This window comes from Triturus cristatus, chromosome 7 (assembly GCF_964204655.1).
Source record: "Triturus cristatus chromosome 7, aTriCri1.1, whole genome shotgun sequence".
NCBI classification, from domain to species: Eukaryota; Metazoa; Chordata; class Amphibia; order Caudata; family Salamandridae; genus Triturus; species Triturus cristatus.
In genome coordinates, this window is record NC_140590.1 from 555849719 (window position 1) to 555867625 (window position 17907).

At 46.6% G+C, this 17907-nt stretch overlaps 1 protein-coding gene across 5 annotated transcripts in view; it reads left to right on the top strand.

Annotated features, from left to right (window-relative positions):
* Nucleotides 1-17907, top strand: part of GGA3 (golgi associated, gamma adaptin ear containing, ARF binding protein 3) — a 730897-nt gene that overhangs the window by 33912 nt on the left and 679078 nt on the right. For all 5 annotated transcript variants that reach the window (XM_085617036.1, XM_085617040.1, XM_085617038.1 and 2 more), the window contains exons 2-3: nt 4334-4418; nt 12830-12905. In XM_085617036.1, the coding sequence (XP_085473162.1) occupies nt 4334-4418; nt 12830-12905 (161 nt within the window). The remainder of the gene's footprint in view (nt 1-4333; nt 4419-12829; nt 12906-17907) is intronic.

The window sequence follows — 17907 nt, forward strand, 5'->3', positions numbered from 1 at the left end:
AGACCACCACAGCACGGAGACTCCGCAGATTGCTTCACAGATGACACCAGAACTCTCCTCGACCGCGGGGAGACGTACCCCTGATTTGCCTCAACCTCTCGGCTTCCTTCCACACCATATCCCACCACGCTCTCCACAACATTGGCATATGGGAAAAACACCCATGAATGGATCGCCTCCTTCCTGGCAGGATGCACACAAAGCATCTGACTGCCCCAAACTCAACTTCAACAAGACAGAAGTACTGATTTTTGGGACACACAAATCCATATGGTGGCTAGCAGAATTCGGACCCGCACATACAGACCATGCATGCAGCCTAGGCATTATCCTTGACTGCGAACTGACCATGAAACAGCAAGTCAACGCAGTCGCCTCCTCCTGTTTCTACACCCTCTGCATGCTCTGCAGAATCTTATATGGAGTCCTGTCAACACCAGAAAGACACTCAGGCCCTCGTCACCAGCTGCCTGGACTATGACAATGCATTCTACACGGCATCTCCACCCGGCTCCTCAAGAGACTCTAGACCATAAAGATTGCTGTTGCCAGACTCATCCTGGACCTCCTGAAATGGACCCACACCACCCCTCACCTCAGAAACCTCCATTAGCTCCCTATCCAGAAGAGACACCAGTTCAAGATTCTCACGCACGCCTACAAAGTCCTACACTATCGAGGGCCTGCCTGCATCAACCAACGACTTAACTTCCATCTACCTGCAAGACACCTTTATTCCTCACTAGCCTTTGCACCCTCTTCCCCCCCCCCCCCCCCACCAATCTGTTGCAGCCGCAGCAGGGGATGCTCCTTCACCTACATCACTGCCAAGACCTGAAACGACCTGTGACTCCACCTCCTACCAGCACCCTCCCTGGTGGACTTCAGAAAGAAACTCAAGACCTGGCTCTGCGACGGAGACCTCGCACACCAGATACCCGCAGGAGTGACAGTGCCTCCCTCTACAAATGCTGATTGTTTCACAGCGGCTTCCATCTCTGCAATATATTACATCGGATCCCTGCCTTATCTCAAAAAGAGGCGCAAACTGTTTCCACACATCTGACAATTGGCCACTCCTTTTGCCCCACCAGATGGGCATACATATATGCCGCTGGAATTGTAATCGTTCTGTGTTTATATAAAATATCTGATTTCCATCAAATGTATATTTTATGTGTGCTTGATCCTGCCTGGATAAAACAAGTTTATCGATTTTATAATGTTCTTTCATGGATTGTCCCGTTAGTGTAGACACATGCGACCATCCATACAGTCATGCATAGAAATCTTCTGAAATGTTATTGCAATCATTTAATACGTATCTTCGAACATGCACAAGGTGCTGGGGCGTGTGTCACGATTTTCCTGTTGATACATACATGCAAGCCATGCCCACTGTAGATGTCATACCAGGGACACCAATTATAGATATTTGGTAGGGATTAGACTAGTCAATTTTTTCTCTCCCCGATAGGACACACTCCACCGTGTTTATCTCTATGTATGGGGGCTTGTAAGTCTGATATAGAGCAGTGGGCAGCATCCAGGGGAAACATTGTCTGCCTCCACTGCCTCATATGGCTGGAAGATGGTGGGCCTGGGCGCAGAGCACGTGTAGCGACATGTCCGGCACATTAAGGCCCCCCCTCCCCCATGTCTCAGAAGTAGTGTATTTCCCAAGCTATTCTCGGCTGCTTTCCCGCCCACGCCAGTGACATCAGATTTCAGTGCAAGCGCCAAAGGAATTGTGAAGGAAGCAGCATGTGGATATTAAGGAAAATTATAGGATTTTAGGTAACAACCATTTTGGCTATTGCTCACCTCCCTGTCAAGAACAGAGGAAGTCTGTTCCATGTTGGGATTCTTTCCTCCAGCCAGGACATGGCCACACTATAGTTGAGACACCACAGCTCGTCCATATTGCGGCATAGCTAGATGCCAAGAGCACACACCGTGGCCCAAGGCAGGGGGAACTTGGATTCAAACGGCTGCATTCAGTCAGTGAGTAAAAACAAAATGGATTTAGCTCAATTTATCTGGATACCTTAGTGGTTGCCAAATCTAATGACTTCCAGTATAATTGGTTCGAGAGTCTCTTCTGGGTCCCGGACTTAAGCTCGATATCATCACCTTACATGCAGATTAAGATCCTGCGTTCCGTACAGTTAAGCCTTCATTGAGAGTGATGTTCTCTGTCTGGACGCGAGAGGCTCCATTGCAATATTGAAAAGAACTGGAGTGAGGGGGCACCCCGACAAGTACTGCGTGTGATCGAGGAGGGTCCGATATCCCATTTATGCGTAGTGTGGCTGTCGGGGAGGTGTACAGTAGCTTGTTAAGGTGTATAAAACGTTGACTAAGTCCCAAGCGAGAAAGCAGAAAGAATAGGGAAGGCCACTCCAACTAATCTAATACCTTTGTAGCGTCTAGTAGAGCAATGACCTCAGCAAGACTGGGTTCCACGTTGTGTACGATAGTGAACAGCTTGCGAAGATTGTGTGATGAAAATCGCCCTGGCACAAATCCGGAGTGGTCTGGGTGTACTATGTCAAGCAGAAGTGCAAGGAGGCGGTTAGCAATGATTTTAGCAAATATTTTGTTATCTCTATTATCATCGATAATGGTCTAAAGGAATCATCACACTGGTTCGCCGGCATTAGACTAATCAATTAGGGGAAAGTAGGGATGTGTGATGTAAATGCTTTGGATTTTTCTAATATTTGTTTTATATAATGACTTCTGGGATTATCATAATACCATCATTCTGATACATAAGATGTATGTGCTGATAGACACCGGTCAGTTCTCCTCTTCGGAGGAGTTTTGACAAGCATTATCCCCTTGGCGCTTCGGAGATCAAACCTGGTGTGCCTGCCGTGAATTGGGAGGAATACAACAGTACTACTGGGTCCTACAGGTTATATGAGCTCTCTGCACATATATGGACCACTCACTTCCTAGAAGATATAGTTATATACCTGTACAGTGTTGAATGTCACATTTTTTCAATAATTACTTGTCATTTATGGCTACTTGTTTCACACCACCCTCCTTTTTTTAGCTTTTCCTTTGTCTTTGTGTTTTGCTACATAAAACAAGATTCTTTGATTAATTCCAGCAGACGTCGTGATACACTGTACATTTATAATAAATGAGGAGTTATTTTTTTTTTCACCACAGCCCACAAATCAAGTTCACATACTAGTTTGCAATTGTGCCCTTTTCTGTAAAACATTTACATATTTTGAATAGGCTATGGATACGCATTGTAAAACAACTAATTCATTTGATTACTACCAAATTCATGGCCCTTACCCACCTTTAGATACGGTTTAAGAACTCTAACAAGCAGTGGCAGCAGCACCGGGGAACAATGTTGTAAATAAGCTTTGTGTACCTATCTTATTATGCAATCACAGTCTTTTTTACATGGATTTATTGATCTGACAGCACCTCCTCGCCACATAAGGTGTAGCTTTCTGCACAGATGTGTGTTTTCATACTGTAATATTTAGGACTTCAAAACTGAAAAAAGTTGATTTGCCAGCCCATAACTATTAATAACGTTGGACTTAGGACGTCTGAAACTTGATCTCAGACTTTGAACTCATGATGTTTGTTGTTAATTTTGAGAAACTTTTCACATATTAGATATAATTGTTGTAGTGCACATGATTCCTGCTGTATGATTTATCTCAATTATTAGCAATGACACTTTGGTTCTGGGGATTTACCCTGTTAACACAAGATTTAATTTTGTTTTTTCACAAACCACACCTCCCTGGGTTTGAGACATAGCCTCTCGTTTGTAGGTTCCAGCTACACTTGATAGTCATAACATGGGACAAATGGTTGACCTCTTGTGTTTGAGAACAGAGTAGGTCCAATTTCATGATGGCAAATATGAATATATAAAAATTAGAATGTCATTCTTACAGCATTAATTTCCCATGCATGTAAAAACCATAAAAACACCCTTTAGTAGAGAAAGAATACATGTACAACCCTATCTGCCCTTTGGTCAATTTCTTATTCGTATCATTGCAATGAAATTCTCCTTCTCTGTAAGTTAGTGGTGAGAAAGTTTCACTTTGCTAAAACCTACATTGTAGTTTGTTAATAATGTTGTTCTTCGGTGTGCAGGTTGTTTGAAAAAAAAAGGGTATGAGAGAGCGTATCTTTAACTATATACTAAACTGAGCCCTGCAAAGCCTCCTTGCTATGTCATTCTGACCTTTGGTCCTTGCACATAGAGTTGACTAGCTTCCCTGGTATATCACTCTGAGATAACTGATCTTTGGATTTATGTTTTTTGTCATCCTCTCAAAAGATAAGGCTACAAACCCTTGCAACAGACAGGAAGACTGGGAGTATATCATGGGCTTCTGTGACCAGATGAACGCAGAGCTGGAAGGGTATGTAAAAAAGCTCATTCATAGTTTGCACTAGGGGCATATGTATGAGAAATTTTACTTTTCATACCTTCCTTTACAATAATTTTGACATGTTCAAACTATTGGCAGCAGTTAAAGATCACCATGCTTTTTTGTGTGTTTTCAGTAGTCAGTGAGATGATTGGGTGTATCGATTTATCAGAAACCAGTGGGTATCTCAGTTCAGCAGTATCACAAATGATTATCTCTTAAAATATTGGAGATAGCTCTTCCCATTAGTTTTGCCTACCAGTGATTCTGAGTTAGTTGTGTTTTTGGAATCATCGCTGTCTCTGATTTGGAAGTCTATTGATATGCAGTGATGTATCTTTTAGAAGTGTCTTGGGTGATCAGGACTCTCGCAGTGTCTCAGTGATCTCACAGTTCGTGGTTTCTATGATTTAGCAGTGCTTTGGCATCCTGAGATGTCACTGAATTATACGCAGATGACGCAGTGCTAATGGGCCGCACTCCAAAAGCCCTCCGCACTCTGGTCCGGGGTTTTGTTGACTTTATGGCCTGCTTGGACTTATGCAATAATTTCAAAAAATCTTTTTTAATGGTGTGTGGATCGAAGAAGTATTTTAATTCATAAATTGTTTTAGATTCAAACAGTTTACAAAGCACCCTCACTTTCCCTTATTTAGGATTGTTTTTTGCATCAAACGGTCTGTGGACTGATCACGTGGCCTACTGTAGGAGAAAGTTTTCCAATTCCACTAACATTATACTTGGTTTGCCCAAGCCGAGGAATACTGAGGTTGCATCTGCTACTGTTAAGATTTTCAAACTTCAATGTATCCCAACCGCTATCTATGGCGCAGAAGTATGGGGATTTACTAACGGTGGTAGCATCCAGGAAGAAGAGTAGGCTTGCCACTGCAAACTTAATTTGCCATGTATTGAAGACTATATTAAAGCCCGTCCCGCATTATTCTGTCTTCGAGTCTGGAAAAACTCTGCGGCCCAACTTACTAGGGAGGTTATATCAGATTGTCTAAAATGTGATAGGGGGATGGAAATACCTTGGTTGAACGCTGTTTACAAAAGTTTAACCAGTGTGAACCACAAGCAGTTATTTCTAAACCCTTTAGACCCTGATATCACCTGTAAAAAATCTCTCGAAATGGCTTTTTATGCTTCTTACAGGAATGCTAGACATGATAAAGAGTTTAAAAAATCATCTGTTGCCAGATGCATGCGTATTAAGAATATTTCCCACGTCCCGTCTGGCTACTTTTAAAACCCATTAGCCGTTGGGAAAGGGGTCTACTTTTCCGTTTAAGGATTGACACTATGAAATTTATGCTTTGTTTTCCATTGGGTTATAATTTTAACCTTGATCACCTTCCTTGTCCTTGCAATAGTCAACATAATCAATCTATGCTGCATGTTTTATTTTTCTGTAGCTATTACCTGATATTCACTAAAAGGTTTTTGATACCTTATTTTAAGGAAAGATTTGTGACTGATTATAAGGGAGCTTATGGGAAAGTTATTGCTTTGGAAGATGATGAGCTAATTTTTCTGGTGGGCTCTTTCTTGAAAGCGGCCGTGCGTACTCGTAAGTCTATGTGCCCCACATGAATTTTGCTCAAATCACCTTGCTTTTGAATTATTAATTTTAAACCTTTGGTATATTAACACTCTGATGAAATTGTTCTTTTCATATGTTTTCTTTTATGCACATTGTACTACTGGAGGATCAGTTTTTAAATTGGAATTTTTTAAATATCTCCCCTGCTGCTGGTTAATTTTTACTGTGTATGTTGTTGCCTGTTTGTATTTTTATGGATATATATTTGTATCTGAATAAAGATATTGAAATGGAAATGAATTGACAACTCCTCTTAGCATTCAGAAAATAATTTGGGTTTGTGGCTTGGGATCCCCCCGATTTTTAGTAGTTCCTTCAAAACTAGCAATGTATCTGCTATAATAGACTCTTGGCGTCTAGTGGTATAGAAGTCTCTGGCTATAGTGCTATCTGGTTGTTAGTCTCTTGTTACTGAATGAGCGCTATGGCTCCCCTTTTCTAGGAGTTTGTGTCATTTGCTCACATGGAAATTCAGGAGTTGCACCTACACTCAAAACATTTCTCTGAATTGTATGTTTAGATCCGCCGTTGTCTAGGTTAGCTGTGAGTTGGGTTTTAGCACTGTCTCTGAGTTTAATCTTCTCTTGGGATCAGGTTTCTGCTATTTATTTATTTATTTTTATTTTTTTATTTTTTCAAAAATTTTATTGTGCAGAGAAAAAGGGTACAAGCACGGGCCTACAACCTCCTGGGCCGGCCGCTAGTATGCAGAAATGATCAAGCAGTTCAAAAACAATGACTGGCCCGCAGGGGCTCCGCTAAATGACAGGAGATCAGGCTGCACATAAAGGAAGTCAGGATACACCCTTTTTACATAACTATCAACCAAAATAAAGAAAAACAAAAAGCAAGGCGAAAAACATTGAAAGGGCGTCTAACCATAGCAGAGGAACTCCACATAGGACCACCCTGGGGTGGTCAATAAAAGGGGGGGTCTGAGAGGGAGGGGGGGGGCCACGGGAAAACCAAGTCTATACTCAGATGAACAAAGTAAGCAAGGAACCCTCAAGGATCAGGGGGACAAGGCAACCTCAGACGTATCCACCAGGGGGGGAGAACAGATAGTCCCTCGATACACATTCCACTGACCCCAGATTCTACCCCACGCCCCCGGTTTACCACGAGCCACATACACCGTCTTCTCCCTGAACATGCACCAGTCCATGTTCTCCTTCCATACGGACACGGTGGGAGGCCGTTGGGAACCCCAAAGCTGCGCAATATCTCTCTTTGCGATCATGTTCCCAAGGGCCGCCCACCGAGCCTGGGCCGCATTATAGTCACTGGGCTCCCACACATTCAGAACACATCGGCGCACCTCCGGCAGCAGAGCGACCCCAGTGACTCGTTTCATAACATCATGCACCTGGCGCCAATATTCCGCCACCTCGCGGCACTCCCAGAGGATGTGGAGAAAGGTGGCACTGAGCCCGCAGCCACGCTTACAGAGCCCGTCGTCAGAAAACCCCATCGAGACCAAACGGGGACCCGTCACATAGACACGATGGAGAATCTTAAGCTGGACCAGACGGGCCGGGATGGCAACCTCCTTAGGGGATGACAGCGCAGACTGCCAGTCCTCGTCGTCCAACTCCACCCCGTCTCCCGTCCATGCCTCCCGAAGACGCACCAAGAGATCAGCCCGATTATTTATTAGTTTTTTATAAATCAGGGAGATAGTACTGTCGGGGACGTGTCCGTCGAGTATACGGTCCTCGAGAGGCGAAGAAACCGGGACCGTGGTCCCCTCCCCAAAGACCGAGAGTAGGGCGTGCCGAACCTGGGCATAGTGGAAGAACTCCCTTTCACTAAGCTCGTACTCGCTCTGAAGCGCCGCGAAGGATTTAACCGCGCCTTTAACCCATAGGACCCCCACTCTGCTAATGCCGATCATATCCCAGTGCTCAAAGCCTTTCGTTGTCCAGAGGCTTCCCAAGCGCTCTGAGGCGAATAGAGGAGTAGCACACGTTAACCGCTCACTCCAGCCCACAGCTACATTCGCCGCCTTCCACACACGTACCGCAATCCTAGTAGGGCCCGTGAGGGTCCTTCCGGCAGATCGAGAGTAAAGCGCTCTGTTATAGTTACCGCCGGGAAGCAGGAATTTATCCATCTCATATGCCGGGTTCGAGCCAGGAGCGTACGTAGCATAGTTAATGGCAGACAGCTGGGAGGCCCAATAGTACCTTCTAATGTCAGGAAGCGCGATTCCCCCGTCATACCAGGGAAGAGTCAGCTTTGCCAAAGCGATACGCGCACGACCGTCCCAAACCAGTTTCCTCTGCAAACTCTCCACTTCCCTAAAGTAGGCCGCCGGAATGATATCGAAGGAGTTCTGGAGAGCGTAAAGAACTCTGGGAAGGGACATCCTTTTAAACAGTGCTGCGCGACCAAGGGGAGACAAGGGCAACGTACACCACCGAGCCGTGTCCGCCCTCAAACGCCGGAGGGGAGACAGGAGATTCTGCTCATAGCGGACCGCCGGATCCAACGAAACGTATACCCCCAAGTATTTAAAGCCGGATTGAGATGTTTGGATCGGAAGCCGAGGCGGCAAGAGAGGAAGGCCACCGGAGATAGGATACACGCAAGATTTGGACCAGTTAATTATCAAACCCGAATTTCTCCCGAAGGAAGTAAGGACATCAAAAAGCACATTGAGCGACTTCCGCGGCGAGGTGAGGTACAGAAGAATATCATCCGCGTACAACGAGACCCGATCCTCGAAGCCCGGGGCCCACCGGATCCCTCTGATCGAGGGCTCCCAGCGGAGCCAGGCAGCGAGCGGTTCCAAGGCGAGAGCAAAGAGCAGAGGGGACAACGGGCACCCCTGCTTAGTACCCCTCCCGAGCGCGAAGGGCCGAGAAACCCGCCCATTTACAACCACCTGATCCATTGGACCAGCATAGAGGAGCTTCACCCAACCAATAAATCCCTCCCCAAAGCCAAACTTCGCCAATACGGCCCAAAGGAATGGCCACTTGATGGTATCAAAGGCCATCGTGGCGTCTAAGGAAACCAATATGGCCGGTTCAGAGAAGTACTCCGCCCTAGCGAGGACGCCATGTAGACGCCGCAAGTTGAGAGCGGTATTACGATGAGGGATAAAGCCGCATTGATCCGGATGTATCAAATCACAGATAACTCCCAGCAAGCGATTAGCGAGAACCTTGGCAAGGATTTTCGGTTCGGCATTTAGTAGGGAGATAGGCCTATATGAGGCACAGCGGTCTCGTGGCTTACCGTCCTTGGGAATAACAACTATAGTAGCCAGACGCTGGTCGTCGGGAAGGGAACCCCGCTCGAGCGACTCCAGAAACATACGACGGAGGAAGAGCGCGATTTTATCCGGGCGTAGTTTATACAGTTCAATCGGCAGTCCGTTGGGGCCCATAGCCTTGCCCGAGCGAAGGGAACGAATCGCGGTAGCAATCTCGGCGACAGACAGGGAGGCATCCATCTGCTCACGGTCCTCGACGGATATGCCGGGCAAGGCAATATCCCGCAGCAAGAAACGAGAGTCATCCTCATCTCTATCAGACACCGGGGAGTACACCGCCCGGAGGTGGTCAGCAAAACACTCCACAATCTCACCAGGGTCAGTCACACACACTCCATCCGAAACCCGAAGCTCCGGGACCACACAATTCACTCTCTCCTTCTCATCCAACCAAGCAATCAGTTTACCCGCCTTGTCCCCGGCATCATACAAGCTACCCTGTTGCTCCCTATACATGCTCTTGGCAGCGTCAGTGACAAGAGACTTATATTCAAACTGCTTCAAGCTGAGGGCATGAAGCCCATCCTGAGTGACACCCGTCTCCAAAGCCGCCTCCAGCCCCGATATTTCAGTCTCCAGCTTCACCACCGCCTCATTCTTAACCCTCTTAGCCTCCACTATCTGGGATAGGGCATGCCCGCGGAGCACTGCTTTGAAGGCTTCCCACAGGGACACTGAGGACAACACCGACCCCTCATTCTCGAGAAAATACTGATCAATCGACTGAACAAGGCTATCACGAATCTTGGGGTCTCGCAAGTACCAAGGGTTAATAGGGGCGATCCGCCCAGCGGACCGCATCCCAGTGTCGAAAAGCAACCACAGTGGGGAATGATCAGAGATACCCCGGGCCAAGTGCTTGACCTCTCGAATCCGGGCAGTCTGGGCCGCGGGCATAAGAAAATAATCCAATCTGGAGAGACTCCCATGGGCCCCAGAGTGAAATGTGTACTGACACTGTGTCGGATGCATTAACCTCCAACAATCCACCAGACCGAAGGTATCCAAGAGCCCGCCGAGCCACGCCTGGGCAGCAGGGAGGGCCCTGGGCGGGTGGCGATCCAAATCACCCGAAACAACCGAATTAAAATCCCCACCCATAAGCAAAAGACTGTCCGGAAGCTCAAGCAGCATACGACCCAAGTCTGAGAAAGTGGAGTTCTGGAGGCCCGGGGGAACATAAACCGAAACCAAGGAAAGGGACTGTCCCTCCCACCTCCCAATCAGAGCCACATAGCGCCCTCTATCGTCTAGGACAACCCTGGTGATCTCTAGCGGAAGTGAAGATCGTAGGAGAATGCCCACCCCTCTAGAGCCAGTGGTGAAACCGGAATGGGCCACGAGTCGGTATCCCCCCCTGTTCATGGCATGACAAACATTACCAACCAGATGCGTCTCCTGTAAGAATACCGCATCAGGAGTCAAACGACGCAAATACTGCAGCACAACACCCCGTTTGATACGATCCCCCAATCCGTTGACGTTCCAGGACATCAGTCTCAACCCGTCCCCCCCCATCCCCTCCAATAGATCAAAGGTCCCCCAGCAAATAGTGCGACACCTGAAACTGAAACAGAGCCAATACCTCGCCTTGAAAACAAAAAACACAAATCCAAACAACCCCTCCCACCCACCAACCCCCCCCCCCAAATTCAACTCCCCCCACCCTGCACCCCTGCGGTCCAGAAAACCACCCCAACTTGCAGTGTGACTGTCGCCCTACAAACCCCATTCTACGAAAAGACCCCGGAGGAGGAAAGGGACCCGTCCCTGCCCGCCCCCAACATAGATCATAATTAAACAAAATGTAAAAAAGAAGTAGAACCCAGCCGAACAAAACAAAATGTCAAAGTCAAGGACCAAAAGTCACTCCGAAGAAGGCCCGCCACCCTCGGCACCACCAGAAGGCCCAGGCCGGTCACCCCGGTCCGGCAGAGAATCCAGCCAGTCACTAACAGTCGCAGGACAGTCAAAAAAGGTAGCCCGGTCCTCGTATTCCACTCGGAGCTTAGCAGGAAAAAGCATCGAGTACTTAAGACCCAGGTCCCGGAGACGGCGCTTCACCCCCTGGAAACCCATCCGCTGTTTCTGGACCAGTTGGGTGAAGTCCGGGAAAAAGTTAATGGATGAGTTCTCATATCGGACCGGGCCATGTACCCGTGAGGCCTGCAGAATCGCATCTCGGTCTCTGTAGTGAAAAAGTTTTAAGACAATAGGCCTCGGGGGAGCTCCCGGTCGCGGCCGACCGCCTGGGACTCGATGGGCCCGCTCCACGGCAAAGAACTTACTCAGGCCAGCGGGGGCAAGCTGTTTGAGGATGAGTTCCTCAACCATAAGATCCACCGGGCGATTGTCGGAGGCCTCCGGAACACCTATGACGTGGATGTTATTGCGTCGAGCCCGTCCCTCGAAGTCCTCCAGCCGCCGGGCCATCAGGTCGTTGGTCGACTTGAGGTCGCCGAGAGCAGTCTGCAGGTCCGACACATCCGTACCAAGGGTGGACGTCCGCAAATCCAGCGACTGGACCCTCTCATTGGTCTTAGAGAGATCCGCCCGAATTAGCGTAACATCAATGGCCACCGTGTCGATTTTACGGGCCAAGGCCTCGTACTGCTGAGCGATGGTCTCCTTGATGCCATTAATGGCGCCCATGATGTCCTGCAGGGACAAATCCGGAGGGGCGGACGGAACACCCCCAGCGTCATCCGGGAGAACACTGGCCGTCCCAGGGGACCCTTTACCCTGAGTGTAGCGGTCCATGTTGTTGGTCTGGACCGGTCCCCCACGTAGGGATGTCTTGGTCTTACGCCTCTCGGGATCCCCTCTGCCTCCCATGTGGAACCACGCTCGCCGAAGGGGGCCACCGAGCAAGCGTCAAAGTGGCACGGGCGAAGCCGACACGAGCCGTACCAGGGACCGCAATGTGGCGGTGCGAGAGGATCAAAGTCAATGGGCACACTGGGTTCAGGCGGAGGCACAGGCATGAAGCGAAGGCCGAGTAAAAACCCAGCCGCACAACGCAACTCCACTGTCCAGCCACTCAGAGATCCAAAAGTGAAACCGAAAGTGATGAGACGGCCGCCGGCACAGCCCCGATGCCGATGTTGTTCAACTATGCCCCGGCTCCACAGTTCACCTTCGCACCGGGCACAGCCATCAGTTGGGCCTCAAAAGTTCAAACCACCGTAGATCAGGTCTCCCAGGTCCGATTTGATTTCTGAAAAGGGTTTAGGGTTCAGCCAACGTTCATCTTCCAGAATCCGTCAACCAAGTCAGGATAGAGTCAGGATAAGTTCCGAGGAGCAGCGAGGGTCCGGGGAGCCCTGTGCTCACGCGACCATCTTGGATGCGTGCTAGGCTCCTCTTTCTGCTATTTATTAATCTCTTTCTCTTTAGATTTATTTTTCTCCGTTCCCATTAGATGGCTCCTAATCTCTTCACCACTCCTCTGATGGTATATAGCTGACATAAAATATTTGTTTGAACTTTCTCTATTTAACATGCTGTTCTTCTCAGTCCACAGATAGCTGTTCGCCTACTTGCTCACAAAATTCAGTCCCCACAGGAATGGGAGGCAGTGCAGGCACTGGTGGTAAGTGTGCATCCCTGAGATGATACATACAGCATAATTGACTGTTTTGGATATACAACTATGTGACTTGTTCTAGAAACCATGTGACCCAGGGCACTTAAAATTACCCAGGTAGGCCGAAAGGTGAGGCAAGCCAAGCATTACACGTACCTCCGCTTCGGTCTTCTATAAGAGAGAGAACATTTACAGAATGCAAAGATTGACTCTAACCTCTACCAGCAAGGCTTAGTGGTTCTCCCAGAGCATGCTGGGCTATATGCATTCATTGAGCCAGTAGTTGACCAGGAAGGAGACCATGCTTGTAGAACACAAATGCTGATGATATTTACAATCTTCTCCTTGCCCAAGCATGGCAGAATACAGAGTAATCCCCCTGCCACTCTCTCCTGGATTGGGGGACATGACTAATGGCACAAGCAGTGGACCCAGTATCTGTTTACTAAAGAAGGAAAACATAAGCCCCCAACATGTTGGCTATTGTTAATGGAGAAAACTAATCAGCCATGCTGAAAACCTGCCCTGATCACAATACTGTCTCTTGGGGCGAAGCCCAACGGAGCACACCCATTGTTGACCTTCACTGCATCAAAAGGGACAGGTGTTGCAGAACACATAATTGAACCCTGTCACAGGGTCATGAGGGAGCATCATACAAACACTAATCGCTGTCTCTTCATGCTGACATGGGATATATAATCAGTTGCAGAACATACAATTTGATCTGTTTTTATTTATCAGTGGTTGCACCTACATTAGCTGCTGGGTGTAAGGGGGGTATAGTTTATCACTGGATGTGACTAGCTTGGAAGAACATACACCTTGAGCTCTTTCTCTTAAAGGGGCTTTACTAGTAAAGATTCCCTAAGAGCAGTTTTAATTTATCTTTCTGCGATAAAACATTTAAGTGAACATATTCACCGTCCAGACCCTGTCACCACTAAAAGCATAATTAGTGTTTCCCTGGATATCCTTAGATAAAAGACAACTGCATATGTACGTTGTCAGTGGCGCCAATAGAAGGGACCATGGAGCTTAAGTAATGTTTGACGAACACCGTTTCAATTTCATCTGGAGAAACACTGAAGTGTTTGGGAAGAGGCAACTTAAGGAGGTGGGAACCCTTGTTTGGTCCCACTTGTTTCACAAAATGCTTCTTAGAAACCTCCAGTGTAGCTCTGAATCTTCAGGGGTAGTGTGTTGGAGGTTCCAGGTCAGAACTGAGAAGATGATTGCCCCCAATGTAGTTTAAAGAATAGTGGGTCTTGGTCAGAAACTGTCTTCCCTGTATACTTAGAATGTGACATTAGCAGCTGTAGCAAGGTTGTAGAAAGGATGTCGTTCAATCTGATGTGGAGATCACATGGGATTGAAAAGAAGAGAGTATTCCTTACTCTCTGAGTTCCTTATCCTCGAGAAATCTGCCTATGACGAGTGAAAGAGCCACTGTGCACTAATTCAGCATTCTGAATAGTAGGAGTATGTGGCAATCAAGAGTTTAATCTGTCTGAAGTTGCTTCGAGAATGCTGTTAAAGTCACCTCTATTCTCCATGTGGTGTATGCTCATTTCACCAAGACTATAGCCAGCTTTGACAAGAATAATGGCTGATCTGTGTTGGAGTAGTAAATATTTCCCAAAAGGACTGGACTGTTGAGCCTACCTGCAGCTAGTACATACCCCCCTTTCTATCTAGTTTAGTATCTAAAGGTGTGGAGGGAACGCACAGCTTGACCCAAGTCACACTTCATGTGCAGATGCAGAATACCCAGTGTATAAGCACTGTCCTTTCCATCTTCATGCAGTTTGGTACCTATAACACCTGTTTAGTGAGATTCCTGAATAAATGCAATCTGTTTATCCCGATACTGTGCGTCTCCTTCATAGATCTTTCCAGCCATTAAAGATAGAAACTAATGGTAGTGTGAAAAAACAATGTGCTGGCCAAATATACGTTACCTCTTCCCACTCCCAAGTCCATGCCACTAGTACTATTTGGTATTCATGAAGAAACCTGTCTTTTTAACCATTTCAAATCCACAAGCATTGGGTTGAAAGATGGCAACCACCCGCCCAAACTGTAACTTACAGCAAAAAATATTGATGCTTTCTTCAGATCTGGCGAAGATCCAGTGTAGATGAAGGGTGTGACACATCCACACCAATGAGGCTAGAACTTCACAGTCAGCCCGCATGTTGTAATATATATATGGCTGGGCCTGGTGAACATGTACAAGAGCCTTTAGTGCCCATTGTTGGTGCCTGACAAAACTGAAGGTTTGAGATACATTATTATACCTGAAACTGGCCCTGGTCCGACTCAGCACACAGAAGTAGGATGAGGACCTTATCAGTACTGCAGAGAAGAAGAACAACCATTTTGTAGCAGTGACATGGTGCGATAAGAAAATCAGACACTTTTCAAGGGTGACTTGACATTTACATTTCAGAATTTCAAAAAGGTAAATGACAAGTGAGGTATAAAGCAAATTTTCATACAAGGTAATCTGCTGTTTGAGGTGTAACAGAGGCGAGCCCTCCAGAGCCCATGCTCTTGAGTGAATTGAGGGACTTATTTTCGGAATCTGTTAAAGCAAAATACTCTGGGGAACTGCCACGGTTAGAGTCGCGCAACTCTGAAGCTACTGGCAGCCCTGCTTTTCTTTCTTTTGAGCTTCATCTGTTCAGGGGGCATTACTTAGCATGGTACGATTCCGCAGCATCTTTCATCAGTGTCTGTTAAGGCAACTTGGTGAACTTTGAGCAGATGAGCGGAGGACTTTTGGCGTAGAGGAGTATTTTCCTGGCCAGTCTCCAGTATGCTGATTTGCGATGATTTTCAGTTTTCCTAGAAGAAGCTGGGAGTACTGCAGCCCCAGTTTTGCAAATTTCCCTTTGACCCCTATGAATAACTCATAGATATGTTGTACAGCCAGGGTGTATTTCAGGAAATCCATTGTCTTCTCTCCTTCACTCATAAAGTGGCCCTGCATCTGACCGTACGCTGGATAGCGTCTTTGCCACAGGGAGACTGCACTTTCAAGCCTTTGGTGTGGTCAGGCTGCACAGTCCGATCACAGAGCTTTGGTCCCAGTGCCACATGAAGAAGCAGGCCGCTCCAGCCGCTCTGCTGAATATTACAGGAAGTGAACGTATACATCTCACTCATCCAAATGTCTAACCTCCCTATTATATAGATAGCTGAGCTTGACAAACCGACATGTGCAGAGAAAGTTATGGCAGCATGCGCTGAAACCATATAAAACTGTAGGCCAGGCAGGCTTATTGCACTATTTCATAAATCCTTTGAGGGCCTAATATTGAGACTGCTCACACGTTTTCTTAACACATTCACACAGGGCCAGGGAATAATACCTACCCTGCATGAACCAGATGTTTTTCCGGTTCCCAAACCTGGATAAACGCATATTGGTTATAAACGGAAAGAGACTGGCCCTTAGATCAGTTATTGGGTAGAATTGGTGTTGCCTGCACCTTTAATATGTACCTTTCCTACATCTATTTTGTCCCTGTGTAAGAGGGCGGTTTAGAAACACCAAAATGTAATGAACTTGCTAGAGTAAGTAGACTGAGGAAGAATCGGGTATTCTGAAATTTTGAATGCTAGGTGGTTATGATATTGTGGATTCTTACCAGCAGAGAGTTTTAAAGCTTAGCAGTATGTACCAAAGGAGTGAGGTCACTGACCCTGGTTTGTCAGCTGGCAAACAGGTGTGTGCATGGTCTACTGCCCTGCTGGAAAGGAGAGTAACCAGGTCCTTGTTTTGAAGGAGGAGAATGCTGCCTAGTGTATAAAGGGTTTGCTAGAAGACAGGGCCCTCCAGTCTGAAGCAAGACCCTCTTAAAAGGAAAGGTACTGGCTGTGGCAATTTGAAAATACTCATTTGTGATTGTTGTGTTGCCTATGGATGAGAGGATGGTTTGAAAGCAGTAAGATGTCATGTGGATTTCCGATGAATAGGTGGGCTATATAATCTCGTTTTGAAGGTAAGAAATGGCTAGGCTCTTTAAAATGCAGTGTGGTTATGATTTTGAGGATTTTTTCTGTCACAGTTCCAAGGCCTTCCAGTCACCTTTGAGGCAGGGTTTGGGAAAGTTTGTAATATCATTCTGTAGCTGGTTCTGGGAGGACAAACTTTCTGGATCTTATTTATGTCTCATAGCTACTTGTGTTTTTTCCCATGAAGGTACTACAGAAAATTTGTAATGTTGTACCACCGACCTCTAGGCAAATGCAATTTCAATCATTGATTATCAGTAGGCCAGACTACTGTAATGCACTATTGTAGGCCTCCCTGTCTACTTAATGCGCAGACTGCAGTTCATTCAGAACGCTGCAGCTTGACTAATAGTAGCCACATATGGCAGCATTCCAGTTCACCCCAAAACTCTATGTTGACTCCTCGTTCAGAAAAGAAATATCTTTAAGGCTCTCTGTTTTTGTCGCAAGGTCATTTTATCCCACGGATCAGCATAACTACATAGCTACAGTGTTAATATGATATGGGCCCACTAGACTGTTGCACTCCTTCTAACTGGGTAGTCATGCCCAAATTCCATGAGGCCAGACTTGGTGGATATGCCTTTTTATGTATCATTTTATTTATCATGGTGCAAGCTTGGAGTAACCTCCCTCTTGAGATTTGTAGTCAACCCAATCTTTTAAGATTTTGTAACTCCCTAATAACCTTTCTGTTTTAATCCTGTGCCTCCCACAGTCCTAACATTATTAATTATTTCTGGTCCAGTGTCTGAATTCCCACATTAGCGCCAGACCACCTCTTGCTAACTTTGCGATTTATAATCCAAAATCCACTCAAATCAAATCTTGGACGGTAATAGCATAGTTTCCTTTGAGGGAACACAAGTCTAATATGATTACAACGACCAGCCATGGGAGATGTCTACAAGGAGACAGAATTACAAAAACTAAAAGAGTCATCCATTTATAATCTATCAAATCAAGTCTTGACTAGCGCAGAGCT